At 44.8% G+C, this 21,927-nt stretch overlaps 1 protein-coding gene across 2 annotated transcripts in view; it reads left to right on the top strand.

Moving 5' to 3' along the window:
* Positions 1-21,927, top strand: part of LOC138663071 (ABC-type organic anion transporter ABCA8-like) — a 48,275-nt gene that overhangs the window by 21,543 nt on the left and 4,805 nt on the right. Inside the window, exons 12-35 of one of the 2 annotated variants that reach the window (XM_069749139.1) lie at positions 4,325-4,435; positions 4,752-4,927; positions 5,015-5,134; positions 5,327-5,465; positions 7,015-7,105; positions 7,239-7,378; positions 7,469-7,585; positions 9,049-9,247; positions 9,337-9,497; positions 9,740-9,867; positions 10,092-10,229; positions 11,287-11,397; positions 11,582-11,752; positions 11,833-11,955; positions 13,334-13,447; positions 14,582-14,644; positions 15,311-15,402; positions 16,147-16,267; positions 17,434-17,554; positions 18,575-18,666; positions 18,773-18,930; positions 19,053-19,128; positions 19,495-19,589; positions 19,710-19,829. In XM_069749139.1, the coding sequence (XP_069605240.1) occupies positions 4,325-4,435; positions 4,752-4,927; positions 5,015-5,134; positions 5,327-5,465; positions 7,015-7,105; positions 7,239-7,378; positions 7,469-7,585; positions 9,049-9,247; positions 9,337-9,497; positions 9,740-9,867; positions 10,092-10,229; positions 11,287-11,397; positions 11,582-11,752; positions 11,833-11,955; positions 13,334-13,447; positions 14,582-14,644; positions 15,311-15,402; positions 16,147-16,267; positions 17,434-17,554; positions 18,575-18,666; positions 18,773-18,930; positions 19,053-19,128; positions 19,495-19,589; positions 19,710-19,829 (2,977 nt within the window). The remainder of the gene's footprint in view (positions 1-4,324; positions 4,436-4,751; positions 4,928-5,014; positions 5,135-5,326; positions 5,466-7,014; positions 7,106-7,238; positions 7,379-7,468; positions 7,586-9,048; positions 9,248-9,336; positions 9,498-9,739; positions 9,868-10,091; positions 10,230-11,286; positions 11,398-11,581; positions 11,753-11,832; positions 11,956-13,333; positions 13,448-14,581; positions 14,645-15,310; positions 15,403-16,146; positions 16,268-17,433; positions 17,555-18,574; positions 18,667-18,772; positions 18,931-19,052; positions 19,129-19,494; positions 19,590-19,709; positions 19,830-21,927) is intronic. The other variant, XM_069749140.1, reaches the window with a different exon arrangement.

Genomic DNA, 21,927 nt, shown 5'->3' with positions numbered 1-21,927 from the left:
AAAATTTGCAACTGAGAACCTAGCACCAAACAATATCTCATATGGGGACAGGCCATGTTTTGCAATAGGGGTAGTACGAATATGTAAGAGCCCTGGCCATGGAGCCGTAGTCTCCTGCATCATTTTGGTCAATTGTCCCTTCAGTGTGCCGTTCAGCCTCTTAACTTTCCCACTAGATTGTGGATGGTACGGAGTATGGAGGGCTACAGTGGATCCAAGCATTGTCAGAACCTCCTGATACACATGAGAAGAAAAGTCCGGGCCTTGGTTACTTTCAGCAACTTCTGGAACACCATATCTGTATTCGACTTCCATCACCAGTTTCTTTGCTGTGGTCTTTGCAGTCACGTTGGTAACGGGGAATGCTTCTGGCCAACTGGAGAACATATCGACAACCACCAGACAATATTCATACCTTCAGACTTAGGCAACGTGATGTGGTCCACCTGGAGCTTTTGGAAAGGATAGTCGGGCTTAGCAAGATACTTCGGGGGTACACGTTGAAGTTGACCGGGATTGCAGATCTGACAGATACCTCGATGTGTGGGCCCATGCGCCCACATGGCAATAGCAGGGTACATCCGCTTAGGGAAACACACAAGTTGGTCCTTTTTTCAGCGACCATTGTCCATACGTGCTCCATCAGCTTCCACTGCTTCACTTCTTCCTTTGGAGACATTCTCTGCATCGTCATTAAGCGGTCTCGTGGGGTCTGACAGAAAACCTCAGTCTGGCATAGATCATCAGGTTCCTGTAGAGTCAGTGTTTCTTGTAACTGTTTACGCTGAGGGCGTGTGGTCACCATAGCTGGTATGGTCAGTTCAACGGGTAGAAGAGCAGCGGCTTTTGCTTGCATATTCGCAAAGGCGTTACCACCAGTCTGTGGTCTGTTCCATAGTACCGTGCTCCTTAACTTTGATAATGGCCACCTGGGTAGGTAATTCGATTGAGTCCATGAGGGCTTTAACAGCTTCAGCATTCTTCACTGAGTCCCGGCAGTAGTAACAAATCCTCGATTGGCCCATAGGGCTCCGAAATCATGAGCAATACCAAATGCATACTGTGAGTCCGTGTATATTAGCCCGCCTGTCTTTGGCTTGTGCTGACAGAGAGGGAGGGAGTGCAGCTCCGTGCACTACAGTGTCTTCCGTAGTAACAGCGTATCCAGTGTGGAGTCTGCCAAAATCATCAGCATATCTTGAACAGTCTTTCAGGGCCTTGTAGAGGGGTAGCATTATGCGGGATGCGTCCGGTATCCACTGACAACAATAAGTACATAGTCCAAGAAAACGTTGGAGTTCAGTCACATCCTTTGTAGCTGACGGCTATTTTTCTTTCTTCTGTGAGGTGTCTGGCACCCTGAAGGAGACAGTGACCCAAAAATATCACTTGACCAAGGCAGAACCGAAGTTTCAAGGCCGAAACCCGACAGTTCAGATCTGCCAGATACTTGTGAAAACTAACAGTGGCAACAATGGCTTCCTGCTCTGTCTGTGCACACAACAAAAAACAAAAAAATTACCCACATACTGAAGCAGCATAACATAGGGATATTCTAACTGCCAGGGTTAGACACACTATCCCCCCTATTTTTTTTTTATAACACATCTCATTATACTCATCTACATAGGGGTTATATAACATAAATACCATCTGACCATCATCTTGGCTCACCAACTCTCTAGGTCTGCTCAGGTGCACTTATACGTCCATCATATTATCTTTGTCTGTAAATTGGGAAAGGTTTGTTCTCAGGGTCAGCCAATTATTTTAGCGTAGCTAGCTAGTCAGAGGGCTTTCAGGGATAATACTCCTGTATCTGTCTTACACTACCTGGTGTGGTTGGTTCGCTGGTGGTGGGGGTGACTAGATGACCGGTTGGGGGTGACATGACATGCTGGTCTACAGCTCCTTCCCAAAAGGATTACTGTCAGTCTACTCCCAAAGTTAATGTCCCCACTACCCACTATCCTGTGTCAGCTTCTTATATCACTACATCACTACATGTGATCTTATCTGGACAGGAATCAGTGTAATTCACTTAGGTCGAGTTGCAGCACAGATTATACAAGCATTTCTCCAGTCTGGGTTTGTCTGACCGCAATATTTACAAATCCATCTGTCCTGTCTTGGTCTGAGAATTAACATGGCGAGAGAGATTTCCAGACACAGGGTTAAAATGAATATTGGAGCGTAAGACTGGATTTGTGTAAGGGAGGGGGAGCTGGAGCTGAAGTCTTCTGCTTCTTGGGCCACTGATAAGGAACCGAGCTGCGAGCCATGTGTCCTTGAAGCTGCGGGGCTAGAGAGCGAGTGAGGATCGCTGCAGTTGCTGATACAGACTGGGTTAAGTTCTTCTGGAAACTTTGGCCCCCCTTTCTTTGGCCGGCAGCACAAAGAGGAGAAGTCAAAAAAACAATTCGCGCAGGGATTCACCCCTCCCATCGGCCACAAACACACAGATAAGAATTTACAGCATTCCTCAACACAAAAGAAGAAAAACCACAATGCAGCTATTTGACTCCCCCCTCCCATGGGGTGTTTCGGAAAACCACACAGAGTAGCGGAATACAGCAATTCTCAGACTCAATTAATTTCTACAAAACCTTCACACAATTCATATACCAAAACACCTTAGAAAAACCAATGATTGAGATATTTTATAGCCAAACACGGGCTCTGCATCCTTTCATCTTTCCTCTCCATCAACCTTTTTCCATTCCTCGTTCTTTAAAGCTCGCGCAACTCGCAGATGAGCTTGCACTTGTTCTAACAGTCCTTCATCTTTCAACATTCTTGACTGCCTTCTTGCCCTCCCGTGACTCTACTATTGTCTTGACTTCCACAGCATCCTCATCTAACCTGTGGGGCACGGACTTCTTCTTTAAGAGACGTAACATGACTCACAGAATACTACGCCCTTCTGCAGTAGGCCGCTGACAGCGACAGCAACACTTGTGTCCTAACACGGAGCCTCGCGCTCCACGTGTTATGAATAAAGAGCCTCGCGCTCAATATTTTTCCCTAACCTGAACACCAGTGATTACAGTCTGCCCTGTCACGATATTCTAAACGTTGGGAGGCTGTCTCCTAGTGAGACCCCTCCACTGTGTTTCTGGTGGTCCCCCTCTTGGGACGTCTTAATTACCGATATGTGCAAGTGTGTGCAAGTGTTTCTGGTGGTCCCCCTCTTGGGACGTCTTAATTACCGATATGTGCAAGTGTGTGCAAGTGTTTCTGGTGGTCCCCCTCTTGGGACGTCTTAATTACCGATATGTGCAAGTGTGTGCAAGTGTTTCTGGTGGTCCCCCTCTTGGGACGTCTTAATTACCAATGTATGTGCGTGCAATATCACAGAGGCTACGTCTCCTATCCCAATCCACAAACTTCTCAATCTTTCACTCTATCACTACTAGGCAACAGTCACGGGTAGGGTGGTTGAATGGAGTACAATGACCGGTGGAGGAGGTGTGGTGTACACGAGGACGCGCAGAGTGCGACGTCTCTCAGTTGCTGGTTCGAAGCGTGGCACGGGATCGCGCTCGGTCTCACCACTCGACCGGTCACTCCCCAGACCCAAGGAGACCACAGACAAACCAATAACGGCTGAAACACTAGCAAGTGTGACACATACATAGTATGCGATCTCCACTTACCGTGCTTGGAGGGTGATCAGTCCTCGAGGTCAGCCACTACGGGTGTCGTCCACGGACGTCCAGGCATGGGTCCAGGGGGTCTCGGATCTCGCGGGCCACGCCCCACGTTGGTTGCGCCAAATTGTCGGGGTCGTCACGACAATACCCTTCATCCACAAGTCATTCCAAATCAGATTAGGAGCATGTTGATACCGGATAAGAATGAGTCAGACACAATGCTGGTTCAAACTCATTGCACGCTCGTGTGTAACGTCACAGCAACAACTGAACTTTATTTCCTGATACACAATATTACATGGTCCATTGGGGGAAGGTGTGCAGAGGGCGGGGATAGGCGGGGGTTAAGCAATGTATCTAGTATTCAGTCCCTCTGGTTGGCCTGACGTCATCTGATGAATCTTCCTTTGTCCACATCTTGTTAAGTTTCGAATTCCAGAAAAATGTTACTTGTCCTTCTGGAATGTGCAACTTGTTCCTTCAGCCTGAAAGTGGGGCAAAGGTGAATACTGGCAGCCATCTTAAATACAGTTAAATTTGCATTTGGCAAGCAAAGGGAAAAACTTATTGTTTCACAGCATAAGAATATATAAAAGTACAAAAGAGTATAAAGATATATATTTTTTACCTTGACACCAGTAATCAGATTTCTGATCTCTCTCCCACTACAGATCTGGATTTAGATGTATATGAAGGACATATTACAGCGCTGCTCGGTCACAGCGGAGCCGGGAAGACAACACTACTGAATATACTGAGTGGGATGAGCAAAGCGTCTGCTGGTGAGATAAACCGCTCCTAATAGCTTTGTGTGATCACTACCAGGAGAACACAAAAATCCTTCCCAAGAAGGATTCTTTTCAGTAAGAGCAAGAAACTTTATGCATGAGGATTTTTCTAGAAATAAATCCATAAATCTGGAAATTGGTGAACTTTGTGGACCAGTTACGTCTCCAGTAGTGATGAGTGAACGCCCTCAGATAAGGTGTTGTCCAAGTGTGTTCGTGTACTAACAGAGTGCCTTCGGCGTGCTCAAAAAATATGTTCAAGACCCTCTCACAGCTGATATGTTCCTTGTTTTATTCCTCTGTTTTAAAGGATCGGTCTCCGTCTACAACCATCAGCTCTCAAACCCTCATGACCTTGAGGAAATGCAGAAGATAATTGGATTTTGTCCACAGTTTGATGTGAAGTTTGATTTTTTAACCGTGAGAGAAAATCTGGAAACTTTCTCCAGGATTAAGGGAATCGCTCCTCGAGAAGTGACGTCGGAGGTAGACGCTATGTGTACAATATAGTGGGAAGTGTCTGGGCCACCAGGTTCCTAGTGTCTCACAGTTCGGCTTGTTCTTCTGCTTTAGGTGAGGAAGGTCATCTCTGATCTGGATATGAACAATATTGAGGACACAGAAGCCAGCAAGCTCAGCGGTGGCCAGAGTCGGAGGTTAACACTTGCAATCGCACTATTGGGAAATCCTGAGGTAAAGAGGTTTAATGGGAGATTCGTCTTGTAGTGCTCCATATCTTGATAAGAACCCATTCAAATTAGCATCCTGGGAGATGTTATTTCTTCCTGTGATTTCTTGTAATTGCGGGCCACCATGGTAGGCAACAGCATCTCTTCCTTCCACCCTCGTGGTCCACGTTTGGGCAATACTTTCTGTCTTTCTTAGGTTCTTCTACTTGATGAACCCACCTCTGGTCTTGACCCATTTTCCAGACATCAGGTGTGGTCCACCTTACAGGAGCGTAAAGCCAATCGGGTCACTCTCTTCAGCACGCAATTCATGGATGAGGCGGATATCCTTGCTGGTAGGAGATTATGCAGCTATTGCAAAAATACCAAAACAGCTCACCTTATGGCAGTGTTGGGAAGGCTCGCCTGACGGCAGCATCCAAACCAAGGCACTCCCCCTGTGGTGACATCACTCAGAGGTTGAATCCTCCCCTCTCTTAGAGCTGGGACAAACCATTTTTATACATAGCTAGCTGTATGAACCTCATATATGAACGACACAATGATCAGGATGTGCACCACGTCGGGGGGATTCTTTTAAGTGTAAACACTGCGTAGTTACATGACCCACTTATGGAAAAATCCGCTCCTTGCACTCGTTGGTTTTAGCTCCTAGTGATTTCAGTGAGCTATAGTTCTCCTAATGGACATCTGGAATGTATAATCCTTATATCTCTAGCCTTGATCAGTGCCATTATACATAACTGTAAAAGAACAAAGAGTCCCATGCATTTTCTGTACCAGTTTTGGCTGGTATTAGGCAGGAGGGGGGAATGAGGAGTTTAAGGACCCTTGCTTTCGCAGCACAAAGCCATATAAATTCCTGAGGGGGGAAGGGGTATAGGATTACACACAGGCAGAGTGAGAAGAGGGGGGTCAGAAAGGCCCACAGCGTGTGTGTCTGAAAAGCCATGGGACTGTTAAGTATATACTCCAAACATGGCATATTCATATTATCGTGACAGTGTGACTACTGTCAGAAGAGACTGAGCAGTTCACCTGACAGCAGTGTTAGAGCATCTAACCTGACAGCAGTGTCGGTGTAGCTCGTCTGACGGCAGTGTCGAGAAGGCTCACCTCACAGCAGTGTCTCGTCATTTTGGTTGATGGCAGTGTAGAAAAGGCTCACCTGATGGCAGTGTCGGAGAATCTCTTCTGACATTCAGTGTTAGAGCATTTCAACCTGATTGCAGTGTTAGAGCATCTCACCTGACTGCATTGTTAGAGCATCTTTCCTGACTGCAGTGTTAGAGCATCTCTCCTGACTGCAGTGTTAGACCATCTCTCCTGACTGCAGTGTTAGAGCATCTCTCCTAACTGCAATGTTAGAGTATCTTACCTGACTGCAGTGTTAGATCATCTCTCCTGACTGCAGTGTTCGAGCATCTCATCTGACTGCAGTGTTAGAGCATCTCTCTTGACTGCAGTGTTAGAGCATCTCATCTGACTGCAATGTTAGAGCATCTCACCCGACTGCAGTGTTAGAGTATCTCTCCTGACTGCAGTGTTCGAACATCTCACCTGACGGCAGTGTCGGAGCAGATCATCTGAGGAAATTGGGCCATCTTGGTTGACAGCAGTGTGAGAATAGCTCACCTTATGTCAATGTGGTAAAATATAAAGGCACAGTCCTCTGATGTGGCTGAAGACCTCTCCGACAAAAATCGTCAAATGACCACAAAACTTCTTTGCACACTCGTGAACCCATTTACTATGTGCGGTTTTTTTCTTCTTTTTAAGAATTTTCGGCTACCTCTCGACGTAGGGTTGTACCCTCAGGGAAGAGCAGATCATTTCTATATTATCACAACCTGCAACATTTTTGTTATATGTTTCTGCCTTCAGATCGCAAGGTGGTCCTCTCCAGAGGAATGGTGAAATGCGTCGGCTCCTCCTGGTTTCTTAAAAGAAAATGGGGAATCGGCTACCACTTGCGGTAGGTGCAGTGCTGGACAGTAGAAGCTTTTAGGAGTCTGCGTGGTCTTCATTGACCCCATTACGTCAGCACAAAAGTGGGAGACGTTGGGTGGTTTAGTCATGGTGCTGTTCTTGGCTTTCGTTGTGGACAGGATGCAGGTGTCTCCATCTTGTAACCTGGACGCCATCACCTCTCTCATACAAGAACACATATCTAGTGCCAAACTCAGTGCCCAGAACGTAGAGGACCTCACCTTCACACTGCCCTTCGACAAGATGGACTCGTTTCCAGGTACAGTGAAGATCTCTATAACAATGCTCATTCTCTATCCCCGAACTGATCCAAACCATGATCATAAAATTTGTGAAATAATGCCCCCAGATCTGTTCTCTCACCTGGATGAGCACGTGGGAACAGACATCGTGAGTTACGGGGTGTCCATCACCACGCTGGACGACGTCTTCCTGAAACTGGAGGGTGAGGAGATCGAAAAAGGAGGTAAATATGGTGATGACACTTGTGTGGTCTGTAACAATCACTGGGATTGTGATCCATGATGCATTACAAGAACACCTTTGGAGGTGTTGTGGTGAAAGGGTTAATGGTTGTTTTCCTGTTGATATGCAAATCAAGGGGGGAAAAGTCAGCATCCTTAGCAGTCTAGGGAAGAGAAGAGTGAATAAGTGGTAGCCACAAGTTATAAATGAGTTAAGAAGGGGTGGTCTGGGTCACTAGATGGAGTAATAACATCTCTGGTGGTTTAGGGTAGTAGATGGGTTAATGATAACATCCCTGGTGGTCTAGGGTAGTAAATAGATTAATAACATCCCTGGTGGACTAGGGTAGTAGATGGGTTAATGATAACATCTATAGTGGTCTAGGGTAGTAGTTGGGTTAATGATAAAATCCGTGGTGGTTTAGGGTAGTAGATACGTTAATGATATCTCTGGTGGTCTAGAGTAGTGGATGGGTTAACGATAACATACCCGGTGGGCAAGGGTAGTATATAGGCTAATAACATTTCTGATGGTCTTGGGTAGTAGATGGGTTAACGATAACAACTCTAGTGGTCTAGGGTAGTAGATGGGCTAACGATAACAACTCTGGTGGTCTAGGGTAGTAGATGGGCTAACGATAACAACTTTGGTGGTCTTGGGTAGTAGATGGCTTAACGATAACAACTCTGGTGGTCTAGGGTAGTAGATGGGCTGATAACATTTCTGGTGGTCTTGGATAGTAGATGGGTTAATGATAACCCTGGTGGTCTAGGGTAGTAGATGCGCTAATAAGATTTCTGGTGGTCTTGGATAGTAGATGGGTTAATGATGACAGCCCTGGTGGTCTAGGGTAGTAGATGGGCTAATAAGATTTCTGGTGGTCTTGGGTAGTAGATGGGTTAATGATAACAGCCCTGGTGGTCTAGGGTAGTAGATGGGCTAATAAGATTTCTGGTGGTCTTGGGTAGTAGATGGTTTAGCGATAACATCCTTGATGGTCTAGGGTAGTAAAAGAGTAACAAAAGGATTAATGAAAGAATCGTTGTAGAATAGTGGAAGATTTATGAAGAGGTTAATAATAATAACATCCCTGTTAGTTTAGGGTTATGAAACAGTTATAACGAGATTTAATGGTAACATTCCTGGTGGTCTAGAGCAGCATTAGTCGACTGGACACTAACAGGTCATAATCACAAGATGTTCTTGGTGTTGCATTGGTGGAACTGCCTGACGATCCTCTTCAGATCAAGTCCTGTAGAGAACACTGAGATGATGGATTGAAGTCTGGTGAATGGCTTAATGCCAATATCCCTGGTGGTGCTGAATTTGGAGGATTACCCTCCTCTTCAGGCCGTGGACGGAGATCAATACGATCAGCGGTTATAAAGGATATCGGGGAGGGGATAAATAAGTTTTTTTAGACCCCGTCGTAGGGACTCTCAGACAGGCTTTTTTTATGATCAGATTATGGTGTTTTTGCCCGTGAACAAAGTGAAGATGAGAGCAGAGAGCTGTCCTTGGAGGTGGAGGACTCCGATCTACTGTTGTCAGACTCCGGCACTATAACTGTTCACGGACTAGCCCTGTGGAGACAGCAGGTGCTGACGGTGGCGCGGATCCGCTTTCTCAAGTTGAAGAGAGCCATGATAAACATTCGATCCATGTGAGTCCCTAATGTGCCATCATCCATTGGGATAGTCGGTTATTGGGATTATGTTTTATCATCGATGTTCTTCTGTACTTCTTCTCCAGAGTCCTTCTTCTGGCCGTTTTCATCGCTTGCCTTCTCTATTTTACCACAACCACTTCAAAAAGGTGGTACAACTGGAAACTCACTCCGGACCTTTATTTTCGAGGACCGAGACATCGGGAGCACAAGTACTACACCAGCCTCCTGGTCCACAACAACACAGGTAGGAAAATATACGTAGGGTGGATATTGGAGAGGTGAGTATATGTTCTCTTACTACTGGTGATGATCGAAGGTGCTCAGATAAGGTGTTCTCAGAGAATGCTCGTGTGCTAACGGAGAGCTCAAAAAATATATTCGAGTCCCCACATCTGCATGTGTGGCGGCTCTTCAAACAGTCATGAGACATGTAGTCCTGTCCTCACTAAAGCATGGCCACTTAACCAGCTGCGTTCTCTCTGACAGGCTCGTCCATCGAAGAGTTCGTCAATGGCATAAAGGCGCAAGACATTTCGGTAAAAGTCAGGAACGGTCTGTACGACAGAAACACCACAGGCTACAACGGCGCCATCGAGCTGTCGCTGCAGAACCAGGTGAGGAAGGAGTGGCTCGAAAGTATGGAAAGGAAAGATTCTGGTTATCTGGACAATCATTTGTAGAAATTAAATTAGGAAACGATGTGACTTGCTGATGAAACGTCAGTGTAAAATCAATCCAGAAGCCAGAGGCTGATTTTGGATGAAAATTCGGAAAGTAGGAAAATACAGAAAATTCTCCACCCAACCAAAATTTCATTATAAAGTTCTTTTTTTTTCAGAGTTACAGCTTTACAATCATTGGAAACCCACAAATACAGAACAGCCTGCCCGTGCTGATGAATATTATCAGTAATGCCTTCTTGAAGAGCTTTGGATCCACACAAGACATAGAAATCTGGAATACTCCTGTCTACCCTGTGAGTGGCAAGTTTAGATTATAGGGGCTTCATATGGTGGTGATCTTACCCTTTGTACTCATACCCCCGAATCGCTAGCTGACCCAATCTCCGACTCAATGTTAGAATTAGTATTTGTCTGCACCTTGCTGATGAGGGGCGTAAGGCAGGAACAGTGATGAGTGGTTCCTCAACATCATGAAAAAATACATTACATATTTACAGTGGAGCTTGAAAGTTTGTGAATCTTTCAGAAATTTTCTGAATAAATTTGACCTAAAACTACATCAGATTTTCATACAATGACAAAGAGGAGATAAAGGGAAACAAAGCAAACAAATTAGTCAACAATATTAAACTGAAGAAAATTATCCAATATTACATGGCTGTAAGTGGCAAAAGTAGGTGAAACTTAAATGGGTTGTCCCACGATAAAATACGTTTAAAAAATATATATAATTGTTTCTGTGCTGAGATATTATAAATGTGCCCCTACTGTGTAATGGTGGCGTCTGTGCAAGAACATGGTCTGAACATACACAGCTACTGGCCAGAAGGAGGGGGAGCGTAAATCACTTATGATATTTGAGTGTACAGACACAGCACAGGAGTGGCTCACAGTTGCTACTTTCTGAAGTAACACATTTCCCTGCCTGTTTTATCACAGGAGTGTCTCTGTAACGTCACCAGTCGTGTGAGTCATGTGCCACCAGACCTGTGATAAAACAGGAAGATAAATGTGTTAACACAGAAAGTATAAGCTGCGAGATTCTGCTGTTTCATCTGTATACTTACTTATCACGAATGACTTTTGCTTCTTTCACTGGTCAGGAGAGATAGTATGTGCCGACCATGAACTGGAGAAGCTCTGCATGGTCAGACACAGCCATTACACAGTACACTGCAGGGGCACATTTATAAGATTATCTCATTACAGGACTTTTTTTTTTTAACATATCCAATTATAGAACTTTTTATTCCAAGATCTATTAAAAAAAAAGTACTTTGTCCGTGGGACAACCCATTAGAATTAGCAGATAATTTGAAGGTGCTTATGTTCTGATTTTTTTTTCTTCAGGAGGATTCGGACAGGTTTACTTACTCGCTGTTCTTTGTCAGCTTACTTTACATGGCATTAGGGTCAGGTATTGTCCCCTATTTCGCGATGAGCAGTGTTCAGGATTATGAGGTGGGTAGCAATCACTCTATACGTGGCATTTATGGCTGCACATACTGAATGTATGAAAGTGTTAACCCCCTGCGGTGGACTCTGCTCCATCCGCCATGTATGTCATATACTGATATGACGTTCGGCACCACACCCTGTGAACATTCGCTTACTTTCCAATTTCCATTTTTCTCTTGGTGTCCAGATCAAGGCTCGTTCTCAGCTGCGGCTCGCCGGCCTCTTCCCATCTGCGTACTGGTGTGGACAGGCCTTGGTGGACGTGGCTCTGTACTGGCTGCTGCTTTTCATGATGGTAGCCACACTGTTTGCCCTGAATTCCTCGATTGTTTTGTCTTTCACACATATTGCACTATTGGTAAGTCGGGTGGTGATTGTACGTCATTATATGGTAGACATCGTGGTCGCTTCTTCCTCCTCGTTATCACTGTCTTGCAGATAGTGGACATCCTTGGTTTTGGTGCTGCTATGGTCCTCTTTGTCTATGTGATCACCTTTCTTCTTGTAAGAAATAAAAAAGGAATGTGTAACAGTGATCACTGGTCTGCCAACTTTATTCTGGTAAGTGCAGGTCACACCTTCTGGTATGTCCAGTAGAAGAAGGGCACACCTGGTGTAAGACAATTGTCTGAGAACCATCAGTGACAAGAGAGTGCAAAATCCATGCAATATAGCCCCCATATAATACATCCAGTGCATAGCCTTTGTCATATCTCCTCCTGTAACTTATACAGTACAAGGTTATTGCCATACAACCCCATGTAATACATACAGTGTCAAATCCATGCCATTGAGCTCAAGTCTCTTCATCAGGTAGAACATAATATCTGAGAATTCACATATTATTCACAACATGATAGAATAGTTCAGTTATGAGACTGGTGATGGGAAGCACAACTATTTGGGAAGTTGAGAAACATTTGTAGCAAGAAATATTGGTACAGTCCATAGATAAGGAGGGTGAAAGTTTTATTGTCCACTGATTTAAGTTTGGTCTGCGGTTATGATGCCCCTATGAGAATTGGTCTGGATCTAATGGTGGCATCAAGACCCCGGACTGTACCTCCTGGAGGTATTACAACCCGGACCAGACCTTGTGGGGAAATCACAACTCCCAGACCAGACCTCATATGGTCATCACAACCCTAGACCAGACAATATGGGGGAATTACAACCCCCAGACCAGACCTCATGGGGGCATAAGAACCTCAGGACCTGACCTTTTGGGGAAATAACAAACCCCAGACCTTATAAGGTGATCACAATCCGAGACCAGACGTTGTTGAGAAATCACAACCCCCAGACCAAACCTTGTGGGGTCATCACAACACTGAACCAGACCTCAATCAGTGGACAATAACATTTTCACCCTCCTTATCAAAGAACAGCACCAATATTTCCTGCCACAATCGCATTTCCCCTTCCAATATTGATAGTTCTTTCCTGTCGTGTATAAATGTTTGACTCTTAATTACTCATATTTTGTGTTACACCTGTCGCCTGATGAAGAAACCGGAGGAGTCTCCAAAGCTGCTATTTCTTAGCGTCTTCTCAGTGCCCCATTAAAAGGCATCAACCAACCACTGAGGACTCTCAAATTCTTATATTTTTCTACAATATGTGTAATATAATATCCATTTTATTACAGAATGTAAACAAATGATGGACATTCCATGATTAAAAACAATCAACACCTCTATTCCAGAATAATTAAGATTTTGAACTATTATTTAGACTTTCTGATATACTGGTATAATATATTTATGTAGTATTTGCCTATAATATAAATGTATATTATATGTAGGTGTGCACATTGTGATATGTATTGTCGATTCCTCATCTGAACTATTGATTTCCCATACTTCTGTAGCACCCTCAATTAATAGATTTTGTATGTACATCTTCATGTTATTTAATGACTGTAGCCATGTTCTTGCAGATTTCCATCCTTCCACTCCTAGTTGAAGTTTTACTGAGGAGCTCGGTCATGTTATACATCTTCCTCTTGATTTTACTTCCACCCAGTAACTTCTTGGCTTTCCTAGTGCATTTGGTAAGAATAAAGGAATTCTGATCCTGTGCCCCGGTCAGGCTGCCATAAACTGATATGTGATATAGAATAAAGGCTTCTTGCTCAATGGTAGTAGTCAAATGGGCTTCTGTGATGAACGCAATATACCAGCACCCTGTAGATATTGGGGAACAGCAACATGAGGCTCAGTAAAGATGTCCACTGGGGGATGGCATGTATTAGACCATTTCTCCTTAGTTTCATGTCCTCAGTAAAGACATCCATGATTTGCTGGCATGGATTAGACCATTTCTCCTTAGTTTTATGTCCTCGGTAAAGATGTCCATGCTTTGTTGGCGTGCAGTAGACCATCTCTCCTTAGTTTCATGTCCTCAGTAAAGCGGTCCACGCTTTGTTGGCATACAGTAGACCATCTCTCCTAAGTTTCATGTCCTCAGTAAAGATGTCCATGTGTTGTAGGTATACAGTAGACACTCTCTCCTTAGTTTCATGTCCTCAACAAAGATGACTACGATTTGTAGGTGTGGAATATCCATTTCTCCTTAGTTTCATGTCCTCAGTAAAGATGTCCATACTTAGTTGGCATGCAGTAGACCATTTCTCCTCAGTTTCATGTCCTCAGTAAAGATGTCCATGCTTTGTTGACGTGCCGTAGACCATCTTTCCTTAGTTTTATGTCCTTGGCAAAGATGGCAATGCTTTGTTGATGTGCCCTAGACCATTTCTCCTTAGTTTTATGTCCTCAGTTAAGAAGTCAATACTTTGTTGGCATGCAGTAGACCATTTCTGCTCAGTTTTATGTCTTTAGTAAACATGTCCATGCTTTGTTGATGTGCCCTAAACCAGCTCTCCTTAGTTTCATGTCCTCAGTAGGGATGTCCATGCTTTGTTGATGTGCCCTAGACCATCTCTCCTTAGTTTTATGTCCTCAGTAAAGATGTCCATGCTTTGTTGGCGGGCAGCACACCATCTCTCCTTAGTTTCATGTTCTCAATAGAGATGTCCATGCTTTGATGGCATGCAGTAGACCATTTCTACTTAGTTTCTGTCCTCAGTAAGGATGTCCATTCTTTGTTGGCATGTATTAGATAATCTCTCCTTAGTATATGTCCTTACATGTTGTCCTATAAAACTTCTTCTTTCCTTTCTGTGCAGTGTAAAGCTAATCACATCATTGACTTTGAGCCAAGGACTGGCATCTTTACGAACCTGACAATTGTAAGTATTGCACAGAAGAGAACTTGCTCAGATTTATGCATTATGAAGATAAATAGCCCAAAATATGCAAAAAATAAAAACACAGCACTCGTAGGGCTACATGACATGCTGTAACCAGGGACTATAGGACTCCTTGTATTAGGAGCAGGGAATATAGAAGGCTTCATATAGTGACCTCCTTGTATACAGGTCTGGGATTGCATAATATGCAGCATGGGGAACACGGACGGCTTTTATAAGAGTCTGAAATTAAAGTGCATTTTACAAACGTGTTTAGTGACCCAAGTTTTGCAAAGGTATTGGACAATTAAGTACACCTCATATAAGACCAGATGCTACAGTCTACCGTGTATGTGGGCCCAGTGCTACAGTGCACTGCATATACAAGCTCAGAACTACAGTGCACCACATATATGGGCCTAATGGTATGATGCAACGAGTATAAAGGCTGAATACATACCACCTTATATCACAGCAGAGAACTGTAGGGCACCTGGTGTAATGAGACCGTTACAACCTGTAGTTCAGGGGCTAGGGACTATGGCTGAACTGTATATAAACTGGGAACTAGCAAATAATTTGGACCCATTATAGGAGACTGTCCGTAGCTCCTCAGGAAGGATATAGAATGTCCCCGTATTTAACTGCATTGTGTTTCTGCTGCAGCCTTATATTCAAATCATCATGCTTTGGATTGTCCTTGGGTATTTGGAAAAGAAATATGGAGCAGGATGCCTGAAAATGGATCCAATATTCAAGTAAGTTTTGTGTTAGGTGGAATAATGCATTACTTCTCAGATGTGGAGTGTCAAAAAGATGAACAACTGGAACCCACGAGAGAGCACATATAACTCACTTCAGTAAATATTCAGATAAAGGCCTAGAAAACTGACAGTGACTTGGTGCATCCACTGGCACCCAGCATCGGGGGCATTTGCTCATCTTGCTACAAACACAATATACATTACATAATTTTAGAAGAGCTGAATTCATTAAAGGAGTTATCTGAAATGTGATAACAGTGGCTGACATCACATATTTCGAGCAGCAACCTGTCCTATTCATGTGTCAAGATGAGTTGCTACCTGAAGAAACACTGCTCGAGATGTGTGTCTCAACTATCAGAGAAGCATTATCATGAACAAATATATTAATCTTATAAATCAGCCCAGAGCAGAATGAAGCTACAAAAATCAGCCCATTGTGTTCTGTCAGCCGAGGAGTTTTTTCCTTTTTCTCCAGCCCTCGACTGAGTGAGCATGAGCAGATCAGGTATATTTTTCCTTAATGATGCTACTCCTCTGACAGTTGAGACACGTGTTTTGAGCAGTGTTTCTTCAAGTTGCAACTTGTACTGACACGCGACTACAATGAATTGCAGCTTGAAATATGTGATTTTTATCGCATTCTGGGAAACCCCTTTAAAGAATTGCACTGTGCCTCTCAAATAAATACCCTTGTTCAACAATGTCTACGATCAATAACTATTATTATTTCTCCAGATTTGATGAAAGAAAATATATGGTGAAAAAGAATCCTGAGGAGCTAAAAGGTGGGGACGTAGATGTTCTGGCCGAGAAACAGAAAGTCCAACGACTGAAGACTACAACAAACAAGGAAGAGGTTAAAAATAGAAAATTATAGGACACGTATGGCACATAACACAATCCCTGCGTGTTGTTGCATCTGTTGAACAGCCGCAAGACATGCAGCCATGGGGACTTGAACATATTTTTAGAGCACGCCGAAGACACTCTGTTAGCACATGAGTATGCTCGGATAACACCTTATCCGAGCATGTTTGCTCATCACTATTGGCTATTAAGCAGCTGTGGAATAAAAATGGCCAACTCTAAACAGGTGGTACTGCAAGAAAAGATTGATTCATATGTAATACTACATTGTAATTCCATTAATCCAACACCTAATGGTTTTACACCATACAATTGTGAAAAAGGCACAATAAACCAGCATCTGAATGTATCCCAGCTAACTATGGTCTATACTGCTGGATGGTGGCTGTTAGAAAATAGCCACAAGGGTCAAAATGTAGACGTCCATGATGGGAGCATGTGGCAGTGGGCCAGGAACATCCGCATTTATAATAGTTCACACTCTGTGATGATCCTGCACCTCCCTAGTCTGTCACGATCCTGCACCTCCCTGGTTTATGACAATCTTGCACCTCCCTGGTCTGTGACAATTCTGCACCTCCCTGGTCTGACATTACCCTGCACCTCCCTGGTCTGTCATTATCCTGCACCTCCCTGATCTGTGACGATCCTGTACCTCGCTGGTCTGTCACGATCCTGCACCTCCCTGGTTTGTGACTATCCTGCACCTCCCTGGTCTGTGATGATCCTGCACCCCCCTGGTCTGTGACAACGCTGCACCTCCCTGGTCTGTGACAATCCTGCACCTCCCTGTTCTGTGACGATCCTGCACCTCCCTAGTCTGTGACGATCCTGCACCTCCCTGGTCTGTCATGGTCCTGCATCTCCCTGGTCTGTGACAACGCTGCACCTCCCTGGTCTGTGATGATCCTGCACCTCCCTGGTCTGTGATAATCCTGCACCTCCCTGTTCTGTGATGATCCTGCACCTCCCTGATTTGTGATGATCATGCACCTCCCTGATTTGTGATGATCCTGCACCTCCCTGACCTTCAGGGTGCAGGATTACAGATCCTTTACACTTAGGGACTTAGGGTGAAATGTCCATTCTACTAATAGTTATGGATAAATGTTCAGATGTCAGAATTACAAAAGGTTTCTGCATATATTTCTCTAGCAGCCAGCCATCCTCGTCGACAGCCTACGTCAAGAATATGAGGTCAAATCCAGAAATGTATTTAAAAAGAACAGTGTGAAACACGTTGGAGCGAGAAACGTCTCATTCTTTGTTAAAAAGGGTTAGTATTTATATTCTGGAGCCGAGAGTTTTAGTACGATAGGAAAACCTCGGGAAACCATTTATCAGAATATCCAACCCATCTTGTCCAAAAATTAGAGATGGAAGCAGTAGGTGTTGGAATTCAGCACATTAGTGTCACCAAAGATAATTGTCACTTAAAGGGAATCTGATGAATTTTAACCCCTGTAAGATGGCTTCTAGGCAGGTCCTCAAGCGGACATAGAGTGCTGGAGCCTGTTTATATCATCACGGCTACCACCCTTGATGATACATATCTTCGCCCGAGGACCTGCCTAGAAGCCATCTTACAGTGGTCAAAATTCAACAGATTCCCTTTCAGAGTGTATCAGGGCTGGGTTTACAAGCAGTCAAAAAGATGGGTGGGACTAGCTGCTCACATATCCCCACCCCAGCAAAGTGGTATGGCAGATAAAAAGGAGATATCGCAACATTTAGAAGGCAGGCAGAGGGAGAGAGTCCCCTCTGGCCTCCGATCAGCGCCCACATGACGTCTCCAGAAACGTGAGCTGCATTCTTTTGTGGGATTTCCTTTGTGTTGGCACATCAGGGGCTCTACAAACATGACATGGCGCCCGTAAACTATTGCAGCAAATTTTGCTTTCAAAAAGTCAAATGGCGCTCTTTCCTTTCAAAGCCCTGCTCTGCACCCAAACAGTAGTTTTCCTCTACATATGGGTTATCGGTGTACTCAGGAGAAATTGCACAGCAAATTGTAAAGTGTAAGTTCTCATGTTACCCTTGTGAAAATGCAAAATTTAGGCCTAGAAAACAATTTTTGTAGGAAAAATTAGATTTTTTTTTTCCACAACTTAATGTTATAAACGTCTGTGAAGAACCTGAGGTCTCAAAGTGCTCACCACACATTTAGATAAGTTCGCTGAGGGGTCTAGTTTCCAAAATTGTGTCACTTGTGGGCAGTTTCTACTGTTTACGTACATCAGGGTCTCTCAAAACACGACATAGTAGTTATATTCTTGTGTGACTCTTCTGTGTACAGGTGAAATTCTGGGATTATTGGGGCCCAATGGAGCCGGAAAAACAACTTGCATTATGATGCTGGCTGGTGAACTGGAGCCGACAGCCGGAGAGGTAGGTATCCAGAACAGGAGAGACGTGCTGCTACTTACTGTGGATATATAAGCATTATGTTTGTGGGTGACGGCTGTCATGATCTATACATGTGTACCCCCTGCAGGTCGTCCTGTGTAGTGCAGCCGACATCTCCTCGGCACCCTTGGGGTACTGTCCACAGTCCAGTCCTCTGTGGCCCAAGCTCACAGTGAGCGAACATCTGGAGAGCTATGCTGCAGTGAGCGGCATGAAGAAAGACGACGTAGAGAAATCCATAAAGCGGTAAACAGACCACTGCAAAGGACTCTGCAGCATAACAGTCATATTTTTGCACATATGATATAACTTTCAGCATACGGATTACATATGCTGAAAGCAGACTGATATTGTGACACTTCTTTTAGGGTGTCAGAAGCCTTGGAACTGAAGGAGCATCTTAATAAACCTGTGGAGAAGTTGTCTGTTGGGGTGTCCAGAAAAGTAAGTGCCTCCAAAAATCTTACGTTTGCTCATGGGATTAGTGGTGACCAAACCAATACTTGGGCTCTTAATGGATTAATTCCAACACTGAAAGTTAGCACCTCAGCAGTGATAACTTTTTTTAATCAGTGGGGGTCCAACTGCTTGGAAACCCCCTGTGATCATGGAAATGAGGCTCTAAAAGGCCCTACTAATGTAAGATGCACAGCTCATGGGGACTGCAATAACATAATAAAGCAAGCCCCTGCGCCAGTCTGTAGAGAAGACATCTTGTGCATCATTCCAGTGTTTCATGTTCCGTACCATGCATGCCTCAGCCAGCGCTGAGGAGTATGGAAATAAAACTTCCTGTTCATTGCTCGGTAGGTTTGCTTTGCCATCAGCATGCTGGGTAACCCGACCATCGCCCTCCTGGATGAACCTTCCTCCGGTCTGGATCCTAAGGGGCAGCAGAGACTTTGGTGAGTGGTCCGGACGGCCCATAGACCTCCCTAGGTCCAACAGTTTGACACCTCCCGACCCCACAATATAACCAGAACCAGCGCGGTCTCCGTGTGGTGGACGCTTCTTATTTATTACAGGAGAGCCCTCCGAGCAGCTTTCCGGAGCAAGGAGAGAGGCGCCATTCTGACCACGCACTACATGGAGGAGGCAGAGGCCGTGTGTGACCGCGTCGCCATTATGGTGTCTGGGAAGCTCAGGTGACTGCGGCTTATAACAGGGGTCCACAGTAGGTCATAGGGGTGGTCTTATATATCTCAGCTGAGCCCACTTATTTAGCAAGACTGGGAATTTTTCCTGAGTGTGGCAGTGTCTTGACTATCCCTTGAGTAGACATATCTGGATTCAATATGCCCCATGCTTGGCTCTCAATGGTGATTTTGGCTTATATCTTTGGCAGCCAGTGAAATACAAGTGCTTCTCACCAAATTAGAATATCAAAAAGTTAATTTACTTCAGTTCTTCAATACAAAAAGTGAAACTCATATATTATATAGAGTCATTACACACAGAGTGATCTATTCCAAGTGTTTATTTCTGTTAATGTTGATGATTATGGCTTACAGCCAATGAAAACCCAAAAGTCATTATGTTAGTAAATTAGAATATTTTATAACACCAGCTTGAAAAATTATTGTAAAATCCGATATGTTGGCCTACTGAAATATATGTTCAGTAAATGCACTCAATACTTGGTCAGGGCTCCTTTTGCATCAAATACTGTATCAATGCGGCGTGGCATGGAGACGATCAGCCTGTGGCACTACTGAGTGGTTATGGAAGCCCAGGTTGCTTTGATAGCAGCCTGTCATAACCCCCGGTGTACCTGCTGCCGGGAGGGCTGCACGCCGCTGCGAGGGAACATAGCGCAGAGCGACTGAGAACTAACCGAGCTGAAGGCAGGACCTTAATCATGTGACCCAGGGGGAGTGGCCGAGGTCGGAATAAGGCACCGGAGTACGGAGGAGACAAGAGGTGCCAAAGGGGAGTCCAAACGTTCTGAGGTCAAAAGAGTTCCCAGGGGATGAGAAGGAAGAATGGTCAGGTGGAAGCCAAAGGTCAGAAAACCGAGCCAAGCAATGAGGTACAAGAAACGAGATAGCAGAGTCAAGACTGACGAAGCGGAAGGTCAGAACCAGAAGAGCCAAACAACTAGGGATGCCAGGCAGAGTAAACAGACTACGTCAACGCTTATTACAGTAATGAATATGCGGCTCCACCCCTATGGGAGGTGGAGCCGCATATTCATCACTGTAATGTGCGGCACCACGTGACCGCTCATACAGGACAAGCAGCGACGCTGAGAGGATGTAAGCGCCGAGGGAGCTGGGTAAGTATTTTAATGCCAGCGGGGGGGGGGGGCGCACAGGGGGTGGGAGGGGGCAGATTACCGGCAACTTTATTTTAAAAACAAAAATAAATAAAATAAAAAGATTATTCATTCCTTCTTTCCAGCAAACGCTGCTGGAGAGAAGAAATGAATGGGGCTTCAGCACCACACGCGGGGGGGACAGCGCTTACAGTAGCGCTGTCTCCTGCACGGCACACGGACTGCACACGGACAACATCCATGTGCGGTACGTGTTTTACACGGACCCATTGACTTTAATGGGTCCGTGTGATCCGTGCGCTCCCACGAAAACTGACATGTCTCTGTGTTTTCCAAATGGACACAAGGTCCGTGAAAACACGCTGACATGTGCAGAGACACATTGATTTTAATGTGTCTACGTGAGTCAGTGTCTCCGGTACGTGAGGAAACTGTCACCTCACGTACTGGAGCCACTGACGTGTGAAACCGGCCTTAAGGTACCGTCACACATAACGATATCGTTGCTTATTGTGACGTAGCAACGATATCGTTAATGAAATCGTTATGCGTGACAGCGACCAACGATCAGGCCCCTGCTGAGAGATCGTTGGTCGCTGGGGAATGATCAGGACTTTATTTCGTCGCTGGATCACCCACTGACATCGCTGAATCGGCGTGTGTGACGCCGATTCAGCGATGTCTTCACTGGTAACCAGGGTAAACATCGGGTTACTAAGCGCAGGGCCGCGCTTAGTAACCCGATGTTTACCCTGGTTACCATTGTAAAAGTAAAAAAAAAAACACTACATACTTACATTCCTGTCACGTTCCTCAGCGTCAGCTTCCCTGCGTCCCCCAGTGTCAGCGCCGGCCGGCCGTAAAGCATGTCACCGCTCTGCTTTCGGGCCAGCACTTACACAGTGCAGGGAAGCTGACGCCGGGGGACGCGACAGGAATGTAAGTATGTAGTGTTTTTTTTTTACTTT

This window comes from Ranitomeya imitator, chromosome 2 (assembly GCF_032444005.1).
Source record: "Ranitomeya imitator isolate aRanImi1 chromosome 2, aRanImi1.pri, whole genome shotgun sequence".
NCBI lineage: Eukaryota > Metazoa > Chordata > Amphibia > Anura > Dendrobatidae > Ranitomeya > Ranitomeya imitator.
Note: the sequence above shows the minus strand (reverse complement) of the source record. Positions and strands in the feature narration are given on the sequence as shown.